General features: G+C 42.1%; 2 protein-coding genes across 2 annotated transcripts; both read left to right on the forward strand.

The window, feature by feature from the left end:
* Window positions 1-689: 689 nt before the first annotated feature.
* On the forward strand, window positions 690-1,700 carry LOC132091795 (trace amine-associated receptor 1-like). Its single transcript, XM_059497900.1, has one exon. It carries the CDS (start codon window positions 690-692, stop codon window positions 1,698-1,700), a length of 1,011 nt encoding a protein of 336 aa, XP_059353883.1.
* Window positions 1,701-13,878: 12,178 nt separating this feature from the next.
* Window positions 13,879-14,889, forward strand: LOC132091796 (trace amine-associated receptor 1-like). The gene has a single exon (XM_059497901.1). The coding sequence runs from the start codon at window positions 13,879-13,881 to the stop codon at window positions 14,887-14,889; it is 1,011 nt and encodes a 336-aa protein (XP_059353884.1).

A 14,889-nucleotide genomic window follows, 5' to 3' on the forward strand; every position in this document is an offset into this window, starting at 1 on the left:
CTGAGAGAAGAATAGGGTCAACATTATAGTTACCCAAGGTGCAATCAATTTTCTGAGAGCTTCTGTGTGACTTCCATCTGATTGCTGCAGATTCATTTAGGTGCTATAACTGCATTCATGCCATGTTGTAATTGCTACAAATTTGAAACGACAACATGTGACGTATTACTCTGAGCTGTCAAAGTCCTCAGACTCAGAATTGTTTCAGTGGCACCATCAACTTCCCATCAGATCTGAATTTAGCAGTTCTTCATGTCACACACTGACAACATGAATTGAGGTGGAAATATGACAGAATCACAGATAAATTCAATTATTTTGTGGGTCAGATTAAATAAGGTGGCGGCCAGTTTTGGCACTTGGGCCTTGTGTTTGACACTGTTGTAGACTGATGAGAACACTAGGTTTCCTTGGAAACTCAGATGCGGTGTGATTTGACAGGAGGGAGGTTGTTATGAAACTCTTATGCTATAAATGTGTGCTCTCTGCTTCATGAAGCAGCCTTTTTTCACCGTAGAAAGAAAGGTAAGAACATGGATGGAGAGTCTTTGATGTGCTGTTGTATTTAAAATAATCCAATCATCAAGCTTTTAACATGCAATTCTTTGACAGAGATGCATACACCTAACTGCAGGCTGAAGTTAACTTCACTTCCTTGTTTTAAGCAGGGAAGCTCCAGAATTGTGTAAATGGAAATCAGAATCAACATCAGTCAAACTGAAATCTGGGAAAAGCCTTTTCTCTGTCATGAGTTTAGTAACAGGTCTTGTCAGAAGTTTGTCTATCCTTTGGAAACTCGAATATTACTCTACATCCTTTTGAGTGTCTCTTCAATTGTCACAATCATAGGAAACCTGCTTGTGATCATAACAGTCATTCATTTCAAGCAGCTTCACACAGCAACTAACTACCTCATCCTGTCTCTGGCCGTGGCCGATCTGCTTGTAGGAGGAGTTGTGATGCCTCCCAGCATGCTGCGATCCATCGAGACGTGCTGGTATCTGGGAGATTTGTTCTGTAAAATACACAGCAGTCTTGATGTAACATTGAGTACCGCATCAATTTTAAACCTCTGTATCATTTCTTTAGACAGATATTATGCTATATGTCACCCCTTTCAATATCATAGTAAAATGACATCACTTACCACACTAGTTATGATTATTATATGCTGGAGTGTTTCAGCTGCTCTGGGGTTTGGCATGATCTTCATGGAGCTAAATATTCTTGGTGTTGAGGATTTTTACTATGAGAACATTAAATGTGATGGCGGATGTATACTGTTTCAGAGTAAAGCTGGAGCTCCTATATTCTCACTGATCTGTTTTTATGGTCCTGCTTTTGTGATGCTCTGTGTGTACCTCAAGATCTTACACGCAGCTCAACGGCAGGTTCAGGCCATCCAGAGCGTGAATTCTGAATTTAAAAAAGAGGGGAAAGCCACTAAGACTTTAGCCATCGTCATTGGGGTGTTTCTGACCTTCTGGATACCTTTTTTCTTTTGCCTTCTTATCGATCCATTCATTGGTTACTCTGTACCACCACTGCTGTTTGATTTATTTTATTGGGTTGGATATTATAATTCCACCTGTAATCCCTTAGTCTATGCCTTCTTTTACAGCTGGTTCAGACATGCTTTCAGAGTCATTCTATCCAAAGCAATATTTCAGACAAATTCTTCAAGAACAATACTGTTGTAATGATGAAACAAATTATTATTATTATTATTATTTTTAATGTATTATTTTCTGTTTTGAACATATTGCATTGTATCTATTTTATTGTATTTTGTGTTCCATTTCTTAACTAAACCTTCATATTAGTGCAAAAGAAATCATTGAAAGAAAATGTTTTAAGAATCTTGTATGTGCTATACATGCCTATATGTGCTGTATGTCCTTCAGGGCACTACTGAGTTTACCATAGGATCCCTATTAATTACATTTTAATAAAGTGTATGAAAACTGCACAGTCAATGCTAGCATATCTATCCTCTCCACGAACATACTTTCAGTGTAAACCTACAACGTACATGCAGACAAGATAAAATTATTTTAACGTAAGATATAATTCTGTGCGTCTGTACTCTTTATTTCCTTTTTTAAATTCAACATGGCTGACAAAAATGCTGAAGCATTTCAGAAACTTTCTTAAAAGTATTTTAATTAAAATAATAATTTGAAAAGTTCAATAAATGCAAAAATATATATTAAGTGTTTTGCATGCCAATCAGTGACAAAATGTTTTGAGATGACCAGTCAAATCAACTTTGTGAATTTAGTGTTGCTTACAAGCGCAAACTCCAGAGAGATGCTTCAGCTGATGCAAGTAGCTAAATTAAACATTTATTTTAGTTAGCAAACATTTATTTTTGCATATTTTAACTGACTTTGTCATGAGTTGCTTGTCAATGACAAAATGTTTGAGATGACCAATCAAATTAAAGTGGGCAGGCTTTACTGCTCCAGACCAACGCTTCAAGGGGTCATGATATGAGAGAATTGAATTTGGCATGATCTTTTGATTGATCTTTGGCTTGATCTTTTGACATATAAGATCTGTACCATTAAAAACAAAATTCTTCTTCATGGGTTGTTTTTTTTTTCTTCTTCACATGATCATGGAGTTTTGTCTTTATTACACTGGTGCCGAAACCCGGAAGGAAGGAGGAAGGAGGGATGCGCTGCCGAAGATCCCTCGCCGCTGGGGTGAATCCGCGGTGCCATCGAGCATGGCATAGCAGTCTGGCGCCGGGGACGCTCGAGGTGGTGGACTGGAGTGAGTTGCCGGGGACGGACGAGCTTTCTGCTGGCCGCCCGCGATGTGGAGGGGCAATTGCCATCCGTGAGGAAACGGTGGAGTCGACGCCGTTCGCAAGGGGGCTGGAGCCTGCTGCCATCCTAAAAGAATGAGGAGGAGCAGGGAACGGGGGACTCCTGCCGCCTGCCCAAAACCGGAGGAGCCATCTACCCGCCCCTCCCGCTGGAAAGCCAATCATCTGCTTTTAACAGTCAAGCCAGGAAACATTTAAGCCTAGGGGTGCACCGATCGAGATCGGACGATCGTTATGCGCATCTCATCAGTAAAGCCGGTTCTGTAATCAGCGGTAAATTCCATCAGGTGCGTGATTTCACATAGAGCAGCTGGTACTACACAGAGCCATTGTTAACTGAGAAGATGCGCAAATCCACGTTCATCATCAGCGTTTATTTGCGCAACTAGACAGTTAACAACGGCTCTGTGTAGTAACAGCGGCTCTATGTGAAATCAAGCACCTGATGGAATTTACCGCTGATTAGATAACCGGCTTTACTGGTGAGATGCGCATTAACGATCGGCCGATCTCGATCGGTGCACCCCTATTTAAGCCTATCGTCTGGTTCCACTGACATATGCGCACAGTTCAGGAACCCTTGCGCATGCGTAGTAAAGGTATAACCTGTGGGGGAAAATGCGTTTTAAACCTTATTTTGGGGCAAAGTCATCAAAAATTTTCAGCGATTTTTTATCATATTTCACTGCTGTTTCTATAAATGCTGTTTTATGTCCCGGTGACCAGTGAAAGTGCAGTTCTGACTCTCTGCCCATTCATTTAGATAGGAGCTGGTCTTGTCATTCTGAAATAGCTGCCTGGAGGCATTGCCAAGATGGCGGCCGAGTGGCACGACTTGCCTGAAAGGACTTTGCTAAGGCTTAACTGTAGCAGGGTAGGCCAACTGTTGAGTGATTATTCTTGACCCACGCACGCGCGCGCACACACACACACTCACACACACACACACACACACAGTGAGATAAGTGATCACACATGGCAAGCCACACTTTGTGCACCAAACACCACCACCAGGGTACTAGAACTAGCCTCCCTGCTCAGAAGCCTAAAACACATGAGAAACCAAATAATCAAATACACCAAACAAAGTTATACCAGAGCCTGATTGGTGACATATGGCATTCTTAAATAACAAATAAACAAGACTCAGATGAAAGTCAATTGTCACATAATAAAAAAAAAATACACAAACAGAGAGTTTATAAAAGTAAACTACAAAATAAGCTAAATCAAACACAGCAACAAACAAATCAATAAAGAAACCATACAATAAACAAAACAATACACAAACAGTATGAAGGAAACAGACAAACTCCAAAGCCAAAGAATCCACACAAACATGCTTATACAAAGCTGGTAATTCTAGGATGGGAGGGCAGGCTGAAGCACCCAGCCCAACACGTACAGTGTTGAGTTAGTTGGAACAGGTACAACCAAGAGTGAAAATAACAAATAAACACAAAACACACAGCAAAACAACAACGTCGTCGTAATCCTGTTTTATGAAGGAAGTGATCGCCCTCACCCTCCACAGGACGGAATCCTCCCAAAGATAGTCCTGTAGATTTTGGTTACCAGGAGACACAAGTTATACTGTTGCTCACAGCACAATTCTCAACAGTTTATTTGAAGATGAATGAACTCAATCCCAACCGGGAATAATGGCAGCCTTACACACCACCACAAAACAGATGATATTCCAGCTTTAAGCACAACGCACACAAGCTAGCAAATGACGCATCCCAGGTAGCCTAATTGCAGCCTTTATATCAGCAGTACTATGTTCTGATAGGCTGTCGTTCTAAATACAGGAGAGGGAAGTTACCCACTCTACCACAATCTGACCCTAGCTATAGAATCGTCGTCCGACGATAGAGTGATGCCAACAAGACCATACAACTCAATTCCAGGGCCTAAACAGGGCTGAAACAGAATTCAGTACAGAAGCCTCCGTCCCTAATCCCACTACTTTACCTGATGTCCGTGGAAGATGGTAACGATTAGAATGCTGACCAGCATTAACTCTCCCTTTACGTCGCACAGCAACTTCACTAGAAGTAGACTGCTCCACTGACAAAGGCTCTACCACCGGTGAAGTGGCTAGCCTTTCCCCAGGTGGTCCGAAATCCTCTTGGGCGACTAGTTCAATAGCCTCAGCTGCAGACTGCGGGGCAGCGGGACCCAAAGATGCAGGGTCCTGCATTACTGGCCTACCACCCAAATGGGGAGTTTCAGATACCAATACACACAAATCCACTTAATGCAACGATGGGGACTCCTCCAATGGTGGTGCCTCAAGTACTTCAGACACCTCTGTAGGGCCAGGAACAGGGGAATTATTTTGTTCTCTGGTCTTTAGATTAGATTAGATTAGATTAGATTAGATTCAAATTTATTGTCACTGCACATGTAAGGTACAAGGAAACAAAATGCAGTTAGCATTTAACCAGAAGTGCAATAAGCAGTAAGTACAGAATATACAAGGTCTATAATATGTACAATAACTATACAGATAAGTATTATGGACATAATTAACAGATTTTAAATACTATTAGCATGATATACAGATAGGTGTACTATGGACATACTATACAGGTGGATTATGTAAAAGTGTATGTACACTATTGGCAGAACTATGAACATATGAACAATTTACACTATTGCAATGGACAGTAAAGTGCATAGAAAATATTTCAGTGTGCAAATGGATTATTCAGTGTTCCTGGATGAACAGACAGTAGTGCAAGTATAACAAGTTACTGTTATTTGCTTGTTGTAAATAAATAAATAAATCAGTCAGATGTAGTGTTGCAGAGGGGGAGGAGTCTGTGTGTGTGGTGTGGGGGGGGGGGGGGGGGGTGTTGAGGGGTGTCAGAGGGCAGAATTCAGGAAGGAGACAGTTTTAGGGAAAAAGCTGTTCCTGAATCTTGTGGTCCTTGTCCGGAGGCTCCTGAAGCACCGGAGGTGAGAGGAGTCCTTGAGAATGCTGCGAGCTCGTCGTAGACAGCGTTTCCTCTGGATGTCCTCAAGAGCAGGAAGTGGTGTCCCTGTGATGCGTTGGGCAGTTTTCACCACCCTCTGCAGTGCTTTGCGGTCAGCCACTGACCAGTTCCCATACCAGACTGTGATGCAACTGGTCAGGATGCTCTCAATCGCACACCGGTAAAAGTTCACCAGGATGGATGAAGACAGCTGGTTCTTCTTCAGTGTCCTGAGGAAGAAGATGCGCTGGTGAGCCTTCTTGACCAGGCTGGAGGTATTTGTGGCCCAGGACAGTTCCTCCGAGATGGTGGTTCCCAGGAACTTGAAGCTGGAGACACGTTCAACAGCCATCCCGTTAATGTGGATGGGGTCATGCGTGCCTACTTTCTTCTTCCTGAAGTCCACAATGAGCTCCTTAGTCTTATTGGTGTTAAGGAGCAGGTTATTGTCAGCGCACCATGTGGCCAGGTGCTGTACCTCTTCCCTGTAGGCAGTCTCATCATTGTCTGTGATGAGGCCAATCACTGTGGTGTCGTCTGCAAACTTAATGATGGAGTTGGATCCATGCACAGGCTTGCAGTCGTGGGTGTTTAACAGAGAGCGATGGACATGCTTCACCCTCCTCAAGTCATCTACCGGTGCTATAGTATAAACAGAACCTCCTGTTTTAGGTGCCCTCACCACCTGATACACCACTAGGCTCCAGATGTCCTGGATCTTACGGCGCCCTCACACGCCATAGTTGCGGAGATAAACTAGCTGGCCCTCTCCCAGTGGTGCATCCCGAACATGCAAGTCATGCTTCTCCTTACGACGATTTGCAGCTGCCTTCAAGTGCTCTCGAACTCCCTCAGATGCCACTTGCAACCTTGTTTGATGCTCTAAAACCCACTCATTTATACCACTGGACCCTCTCTCCTGCCCCCTACCTAACAAAAAATCAACAGGGAGCCGAGGCTCTTGACCAAACATTAAAAAATAAGGTGACTCGCCACCTTGACTAGTTTGATGAGGGGTAGTGTTGTAACAGAAGAGTAAATGAGGGAGCGCAGAAGGCCAATCTACCTTTCGGGAATTTGGTAGGGTACGCAAAAGACTATGCAGGGTTCTATTAAATCGCTCACATTGCCCGTTAACCACCGGATGATAAGGGGTAGTATGGGACTTTTCAATATGATAGAGACTGCAAAGCTGTTGGATGAGGGAGGACTCGAAATTGCGTTCCTGATCGGAGGGAATACAAGCAGGGACCCCAAACTTATAGAACCACTCGATCACCAAAACCTGTGCCACCATCTCTGCTCTTTGATCCCGAGTGGGAACTGCAAATGTGTACTTGGTGAAGACATCAGTCATCACCAGGACATTCTGCAGCCCCAAACGGGAAGGCTCAAGAAGGGTGAAATCAATGGCCAAGATTTCATTTGGTCTAGATGCTAACAAATGGCCCATAAAGCTCTGAGATACTGTCTGAGAGTCCATGGCAGCCTGACATCTCATCCATCTGATGTCAGGCCCGGCCAGTAACAATGTTGCTGCACCAACTCAGTGGTATGGTCAATAGCTTGGTGCCCATGTTTGATGCATTTGTGTCAGGACCTCTCCCCGCAGGACACATGGAAGAACCAACTGGAAGATCCCTTCGCCCCCATCTGGACGGAATATTCGACGATGCAAAATCCCTTCCCTTTCCAACAACCGATCCCACTGACGAAGTAGGACCAAGGCAGTCTTAGACAGCAGTTTACCCTCCTCAAACGTAGGGCGTATTCCCCACCTCCAAAAACCCAAAATCTCCCTAATCAACGGGTCTGCCTCCTGCAAGGCTCTCATGTCACCTGAAAAACTAGGCAAGGCTGACATTACAGCTTGAGTCACAAGTTTATCTGCCCCCAGTGCTTGCTTTACAGCACCTGGGACCTCAGTCCCAGGCAACAATTCCCTTACCTCCAGCAAGCCTCGTCTCAACAATGCATCAGCATTTTTGTTATTTTTACCTGACTGATACCTGAGGTCAAAGTCGTAGACTGCAAGCTCGGCAGCCCAACGATGCTCCATAGCCCCAAGCTTAGCCGTAGTCAAATGGCTGAGGGGGTTATTGTCAGTAAAAACAATACACTTTTGCCCTAACAGATATTCTCTTAATTTCTCAGTCATGGCCCACTTGAGCACCAAAAACTCCAACTTCATGGAGCTGTAGTTGGACATGTTGTGCTCAGTGGGCCGTAGACTACGGCTAGCGTACGCAATGGGTCACACCTTACAATCTTGCTCCTGAGACAAAACTGCCCCTAAACCCCCGTGGCTAGCATCTACCTCCAAGATAAAGGGCTGTGAGAAATTTGCATAAGCAAGCACTGGAGCGGTAGTAAGTCTACCCTTCAACTCAACATAACTCTGCTGGCACTGCTCGGTCCAGGCATTATAGAAACTCTGACTCGCTTGAGTTCTGGGCTTAACAGCCATCCATTCTGCCACCTACTTATGAAGGGGGGCTGCCAGCTTTGCAAACCCCTCCACAAAGCGGCGGTAGTAGCTGGCGAAACCCAAGAATGAGCGTAATTCTGACACATTTGTTGGGCGTTGCCATTCAGCTACAGCCTCAATCTCCCGAGGATCAGTAGAGACTCCCTGTGCAGATCACATGTCCCAAATATCTCACTTCACGTTGAAAAAATGCACACTTTCCCAATTTGGCTTTCAGCCTCTCACGTTCCAGTCGGCTTAAGACAACTTCTAATCGCTCTAGAAGAAAACACTATGATATCAACAAGATAAAGTAGTAATGATCTGCACTGCTGATCCCCAAACACCCGTTCCATTAACCCTCTGGAGTCTAAGGGTATTTTTGGGGCCTGGAGAAGTTTTGTCATGCCCTCACATTTGTGCTTTTTTCATTTTCTTATAAATATCTAAATGGGTAAAGTCTAATCTCACTGTAATCAGCACAAACTGGGCTGTAATAATATGTGAAATTATTGTACGTACATGATTGTGTTTTTGAGAAAAAAAATGTTATGCGTGGTTAGTGAAAAACTAAAAATGTTAAAACACTTGAATAAGGCAAAAAAAAAAAAAACACATAAAGAACAATGGTTCCCGGGATTTTTGAGAACTGGAGCTTGTAGCCTAGAATTTTTCTTTCTAAATTATGTGAAAATCATCTTGTTTACTTACTTACAGAAAACAATATATTGATTTAAATTTTCTAAGACACTTTTCGTTGGTAAAAGTCATATGCGAGTAGGCATCAACTATCCTGAATATCATTGTGATTTACACCTGAGAAGACAAAGGCCCGCATAATGAGCTGCATAATGAGCCTTTCAGTCATCTGTGCCACTGAGAGGAAAGAGTTACAATAAAGAATGTGAAGGCAAAATAAATGTATATAATTTTTTGTTTGTAGTTTTTTAGAATATATTTAATTATCCCACAACATAATTTAATATCCACTTGGGGGAGCAGTTAAACAGTTTATCAGGAACAATCAAAGCTGACTTTCAAACAATTTTTTTGCATCATTACTCCAGTCACACAATCCTTCAGAAATCATTTTAACAATTTTATTTTCTACAAAAAAAGTATTGTTATTATTATTATCATTATTATTATTATTAATTTTGAAAAGAGCTGAGAATATTTTTTCAGGTTTTTTAGGGGGGATAAATTAAAAGAACACCATTTTTGTTACATTTGTTACAGTTGCATTTATTTGTTACATTTATATTATTTACATCAAGCTTTTGAATGGTATATATTGTATATTGTTATTGAAACTTCATAATGTTTCACTTGATTATACATTTAGTCAGGAATTATAGTTTGGAAAAAGTCTTTGGAAAAAGTCTAACTAGTAAAATGTTTACACGTTGTGTGAAAACTAGTACAAGTATATAAATAAATAAAAAGAGACAGGCTACGTTCACACTGCAGGGCTTAATGCTCAATTCCGATTTTTTGAAAAAAATTGATTTTTTGCAAGGCCGTTCACATTTCCAATTAAATGCGACCTTTTGTGATCTCCTGTGTGAACGTGAAATGACCCAGAAGTGATCCGCATGCGCAGAAGAGTACTCAAAGGCCAACGACGTCACTCGTTGTTTGCGGAAGTAGCTAAACATGGATGTCAACAACAGTGTAGTCAACAGCGGAGCTCGTTCAGCAATATTAAAGTTATTTAAGCAGCATCGTCCGCCATGGTTGTTGTTTATCTTCTCATTCCCGCCTACTTCAACGCAGAATTATGACGTTTGTAGCGTATCAATGACGTACGGGTCGGATACATGTGACCTGGCCGTTCAGACGGAGGTCGCATTTCAAAAGATCGGATACGTATCGGATTTAGGACCACATACCCAAGTGGCCTGGGTCGCATTTGAAAAGATCGGATCTGTGTCGTTCAGACTGTCATGAAAAGATCAGATACAGGTCGCATAGGGGCAAAAAAATCGGAATTGGGTGGTTTCAGCCTGCAGTGTGAACGTAGCCTTACTCATGTTTATGATCTCTGCTGAATAAAGTACTTCATTCTTTTTTTTTCTGAGGAAATCCATTTCTCAAATCCTCAACCACATCACATCTTTTTGGGGTTAATTATGTCTTATTCCTCTCATCGCGAAGCAAACAGTAAAATAAAAAAAACTTGAAGAACAGTCTCGCTGCTTTTTCTTCTGTTATGGGTGTATTCAAGCTGCGCGTTTCAGTTTGAATCTGAATAGCGCGTTCAGCGCGGGGGCGTGGTTACATTAGATATAATGAAGGTAGACTTGAAAAACGGACATCGCGTTGTTTTCATATGGATTACTTTAACACAGAATATCTGTTTTAGGCAGCACTTATTTAGTTTAAAAGTAGACATGTCAAGCTTTCTATAGATATCTCTCTTATGTCTCTTTGTTGAGTATTCACTGAGTTACAGTTCATTTTAATGACGTGTTTGTAAATGAAGATCAGCGCAGACAAAGGCTGCAAACAGCACACCTTGTTTGTTATCTTTATTTTATAAGTGCACAAAGTTTTGTTGTTATTATGTCTGTATCCAAAAAAAAGTAGACCCTTTACAGATTCGATTGATGTATTGCTCTTATCTGTACGATTAAAACTGAAAGTGTAATTTGAGTTCTTTTCGGGGTTATCAGGAGAAAATGACTCATAACGTATATATACGTTAATCGACTCCAGAGGGTTAACTGCTGGAAGGTACTCGGGGCATTACAAAGCCCAAAGGGCATTTGATTCCACTCGAACAACCCAAAAGGAGTGCAAAAAGCAGTCTTAGGCCTATCTTTCTCAGTGACGGGGACCTGATTGTATCCACTAGCCAAATCCATAGTGGAAAACCAACAGGCCCCCGTCAAGGAGTGCAATGATTACTCAATGCTTGGCAAAGGGAAGGCATCTTTCCTCGTCTTTGCATTTAACTGATGGTAGTCCAAGCACATACGCAAACCACCGTCTTTCTTTTTAACAAGAACAATAGGGGAAGCATACAACATTCCCTTATAATGCTGGCCTCCAACAACTGATTAATGTGAGACTTTACCATCTCATACTCCAATGGTGGAATCCGCCGGTACCGCTTCCGAACAGGAACAGAATCCAGCAGAGGGATGTCATGAAAAAATCAAATGGGTACATCCTAAATCATTCTCATTGGATGAAAACACAAACTGGAACTTGTATAAACTAGTTTCCCAATAACTCAGTTGGGCCAGACTGTCTACCTCCAGTTGACGAAGCGGGCATAAGGAGTTGAGGGCGAGGGAGTACACGTTCCCCATTACACTCTCTAGCAAAAGGGCCAGGTCTTTGGCACCTCCTACATATAACATGGCCACGATGAGGGAACTGACTACGTGGCTGAGAGACCTGCAAGCGAGCAAAATTTTGAGTCAACTTATTTAACTGCTCTTGCTGTGATCTCATCATTTCCCTCAGCTCACCCTATTCAGATTGATGGGGAAATCTATCAACACACGACTCACCTTGCACACCATACTGAATCCCATAGGCAGATGGAACTGAATGACTTCACCCCCTCGTACTCCCCAACATACCCTCCCTTTCCCATCTAAGAGCTTCGCTCCGAACCTCTAACATTGTTAATGTGGGCTGATGACGTATTAACTGTTTTAACTCTCGGCGAAGTGCGAGGTCACAAACATGTTCAATAAACTGATCACGTACCAAGATTTGAGAATTTGGCATAACATAAGGTGATTGCTGCTTCACCCGTTCCAGGAGGCCCATCAGGGCGAGAGAAAACAGCAAAGTCTCACCCTCCTGTTACTTCCTTGAAAAAAATGCCTCAATGACACATACGACTGTGAGCAACCATACAATTCCCACAACACAGCAATTATTTTATCTGGATCATTCAGCTCAATCTCTGAATGATACCTAATCTCTTCCTTTGCCTCCACCTCCAAATGGTCAACCAAAAAGAAAGCCTTATCAGAAACCGACAGGTGGCGAGCCTGCATACAAGCTCGGGCATCTTCAACCCACTCGTCAATACTCAGACCAACCCTGCCATTAAATTTTGGACATTTCCTTTCTCAAGGAACAAAGAAAAATCTTTCTGGCAGGACAGCCGTTGTGTAACTTGATTGAGAGGGGAGGGCAACAGAAGGACCAGGAACAACAATAGGAAGTGCGTCACTAGGGCCAGACTCTATACAGGTAGTGCAGGGAAACGTTCCTGACGCAACCTCTCATTCTCTGCCCACAACTGAGCTACTACTTCCCTCAATTCCTGCAATTCTTCCTCCATAATTTTGACCGCAATAACTTACTAACAAGATTAAGTTGACCCACAATGAAAATCAGAATCCACCGGACGTAAGCTGCTGTCTTACTGGACTATCAAAAAAATATATATATATGAGAAAAAAAAACAAACAACCACCGATAACCGCGCCCCTGCCTAACACAGAGACCCTGCAGACTACGCCAGAATGTAGCGTAGCTACAGAGGAGTAAATGGCACTATGAATACTAAACAAGAATTTATTTAATGCTGACTACGCCACCCCTTTCAAGTGAGGGGAACTAAACACTGACACACAGGTTCGTTACAATGGAGGGCAGAGACATGGGCATCATAATACAAAACGTTTATTAAGTTCACAATAATGAGATAAGACACTTTAAAACGGCCAGACTAAGATATAACTCAATGGGTTAAACAACTACAACTCAGTACACCACATACATGACTAGAATGACTAAGGCTTAACTGTAGCAGGGTAGGCCAGCTGTAGAGTGACTATTCTTGACCCACGCATGCGTTCACACACACACACACACACACACACAGTGAGATAAGTGATCACACACGGCAATCCACACTTTGTGCTCCGAACGCCACCTCCAGGGTACTAGAACTAGCCTCCCTGCTCAGAAGCCTAAATCACATGAGAAAACAAATAATCAAATACACCAAACAAAGTTATACCAGAGCCTGATTGGAGACATATGGCATTCTTAAATTACAAATAAACATGACTCAGATGAAAGTCAATTGTCACTTAATAAAAGAAAAAAATACACAAACAGAGAGTTTATAAAAGTAAACTACAAAATAAGCTGAATCAAAGACAGCAAGAAACAAATCAATAAAGAAACCATACAATAAACAAAACAATACACAAACAGTATGAATGGGAGGAAGGAAAATTAAATTATTTTGTGGGTCAGATTAAATAAGGTTGCGGCCAGGTTTGGCACTTTGGCCTTGTGTTTGACACTGTTGTAGACTGATGAGAACACTAAGTTTCCTTGGAAACTCAGATGCGGTGTGATTTGACAGGAGGGAGGTTGTTATGAAACTCTTGTGCTATAAATGTGTGCGCTCTGCTTCATGAGGCAGCCTTTTTTCACTGTAGAAAGAAAGGTAAGAACATGGATGGAGAGACTTTGATGTGCTGTGTTGTATTTAAAATAATCCAATCATCAAGCTTTTAACATGCAATTCTTTGACAGAGATGCATACACCTAACTGCAGGCTGAAGTTAACTTCACTTTCTTGTTTTAAGCAGGGAAGCTCCAGAATTGTGTAAATGGAAATCCGAATCAACATCAGTCAAACTGAAATCTGGGAAAAGCCTTTTCTCTGTTATGAGTTTAGTAACAGGTCTTGTCAGAAGTTTGTCTATCCTTTGGAAACTCGGATATTACTCTACATCCTTTTCAGTGTCTCTTCAATTGCCACAATCATAGGAAACCTGCTTGTGATCATAACAGTCATTCATTTCAAGCAGCTTCACACAGCAACTAACTACCTCATCCTGTCTCTGGCCGTGGCCGATCTGCTTGTAGGAGGAGTTGTGATGCCTCCCAGCATGCTGCGATCCATCGAGACGTGCTGGTATCTGGGAGATTTGTTCTGTAAAATACACAGCAGTCTTGATGTAACATTGAGTACCGCATCAATTTTAAACCTCTGTATCATTTCTTTAGACAGATATTATGCTATATGTCACCCCTTTCAATATCATAGTAAAATGACATCACTGGCCACACTAGTTATGATTATTATCTGCTGGAGTGTTTCAGCTGCTCTGGGGTTTGGCATGATCTTCATGGAGCTTAATATACTTGGTGTTGAGGATTTTTACTATGAGAACATTAAATGTGATGGCGGATGTACACTGTTCCAGAGTAAAGCTGGAGCTACTATATTTTCACTGATCTGTTTTTATGGTCCTGCTTTTATGATGCTCTGTGTGTACCTCAAGATCTTACACGCAGCTCAACGGCAGGTTCAGGCCATCCAGAGCGTGAATTCTGAATTTAAAAAAGAGGGGAAAGCCACTAAGACTTTAGCCATCGTCATTGGGGTGTTTCTGACCTTCTGGATACCTTTTTTCCTTTGCAATCTTATTGATCCATTCATTGGTTACTCTGTACCACCACTGCTGTTTGATTTATTTTATTGGGTTGGATATTATAATTCCACCTGTAATCCCTTAGTCTATGCCTTCTTTTACAGCTGGTTCAGACATGCTTTCAGAATCATTCTATCCAAAGCAATATTTCAGACAAATTCTTCAAGAACAATACTGTTGTAA

The sequence above is a fragment of the Carassius carassius genome, chromosome 18, assembly GCF_963082965.1.
Source record: "Carassius carassius chromosome 18, fCarCar2.1, whole genome shotgun sequence".
Taxonomy (NCBI): domain Eukaryota; kingdom Metazoa; phylum Chordata; class Actinopteri; order Cypriniformes; family Cyprinidae; genus Carassius; species Carassius carassius.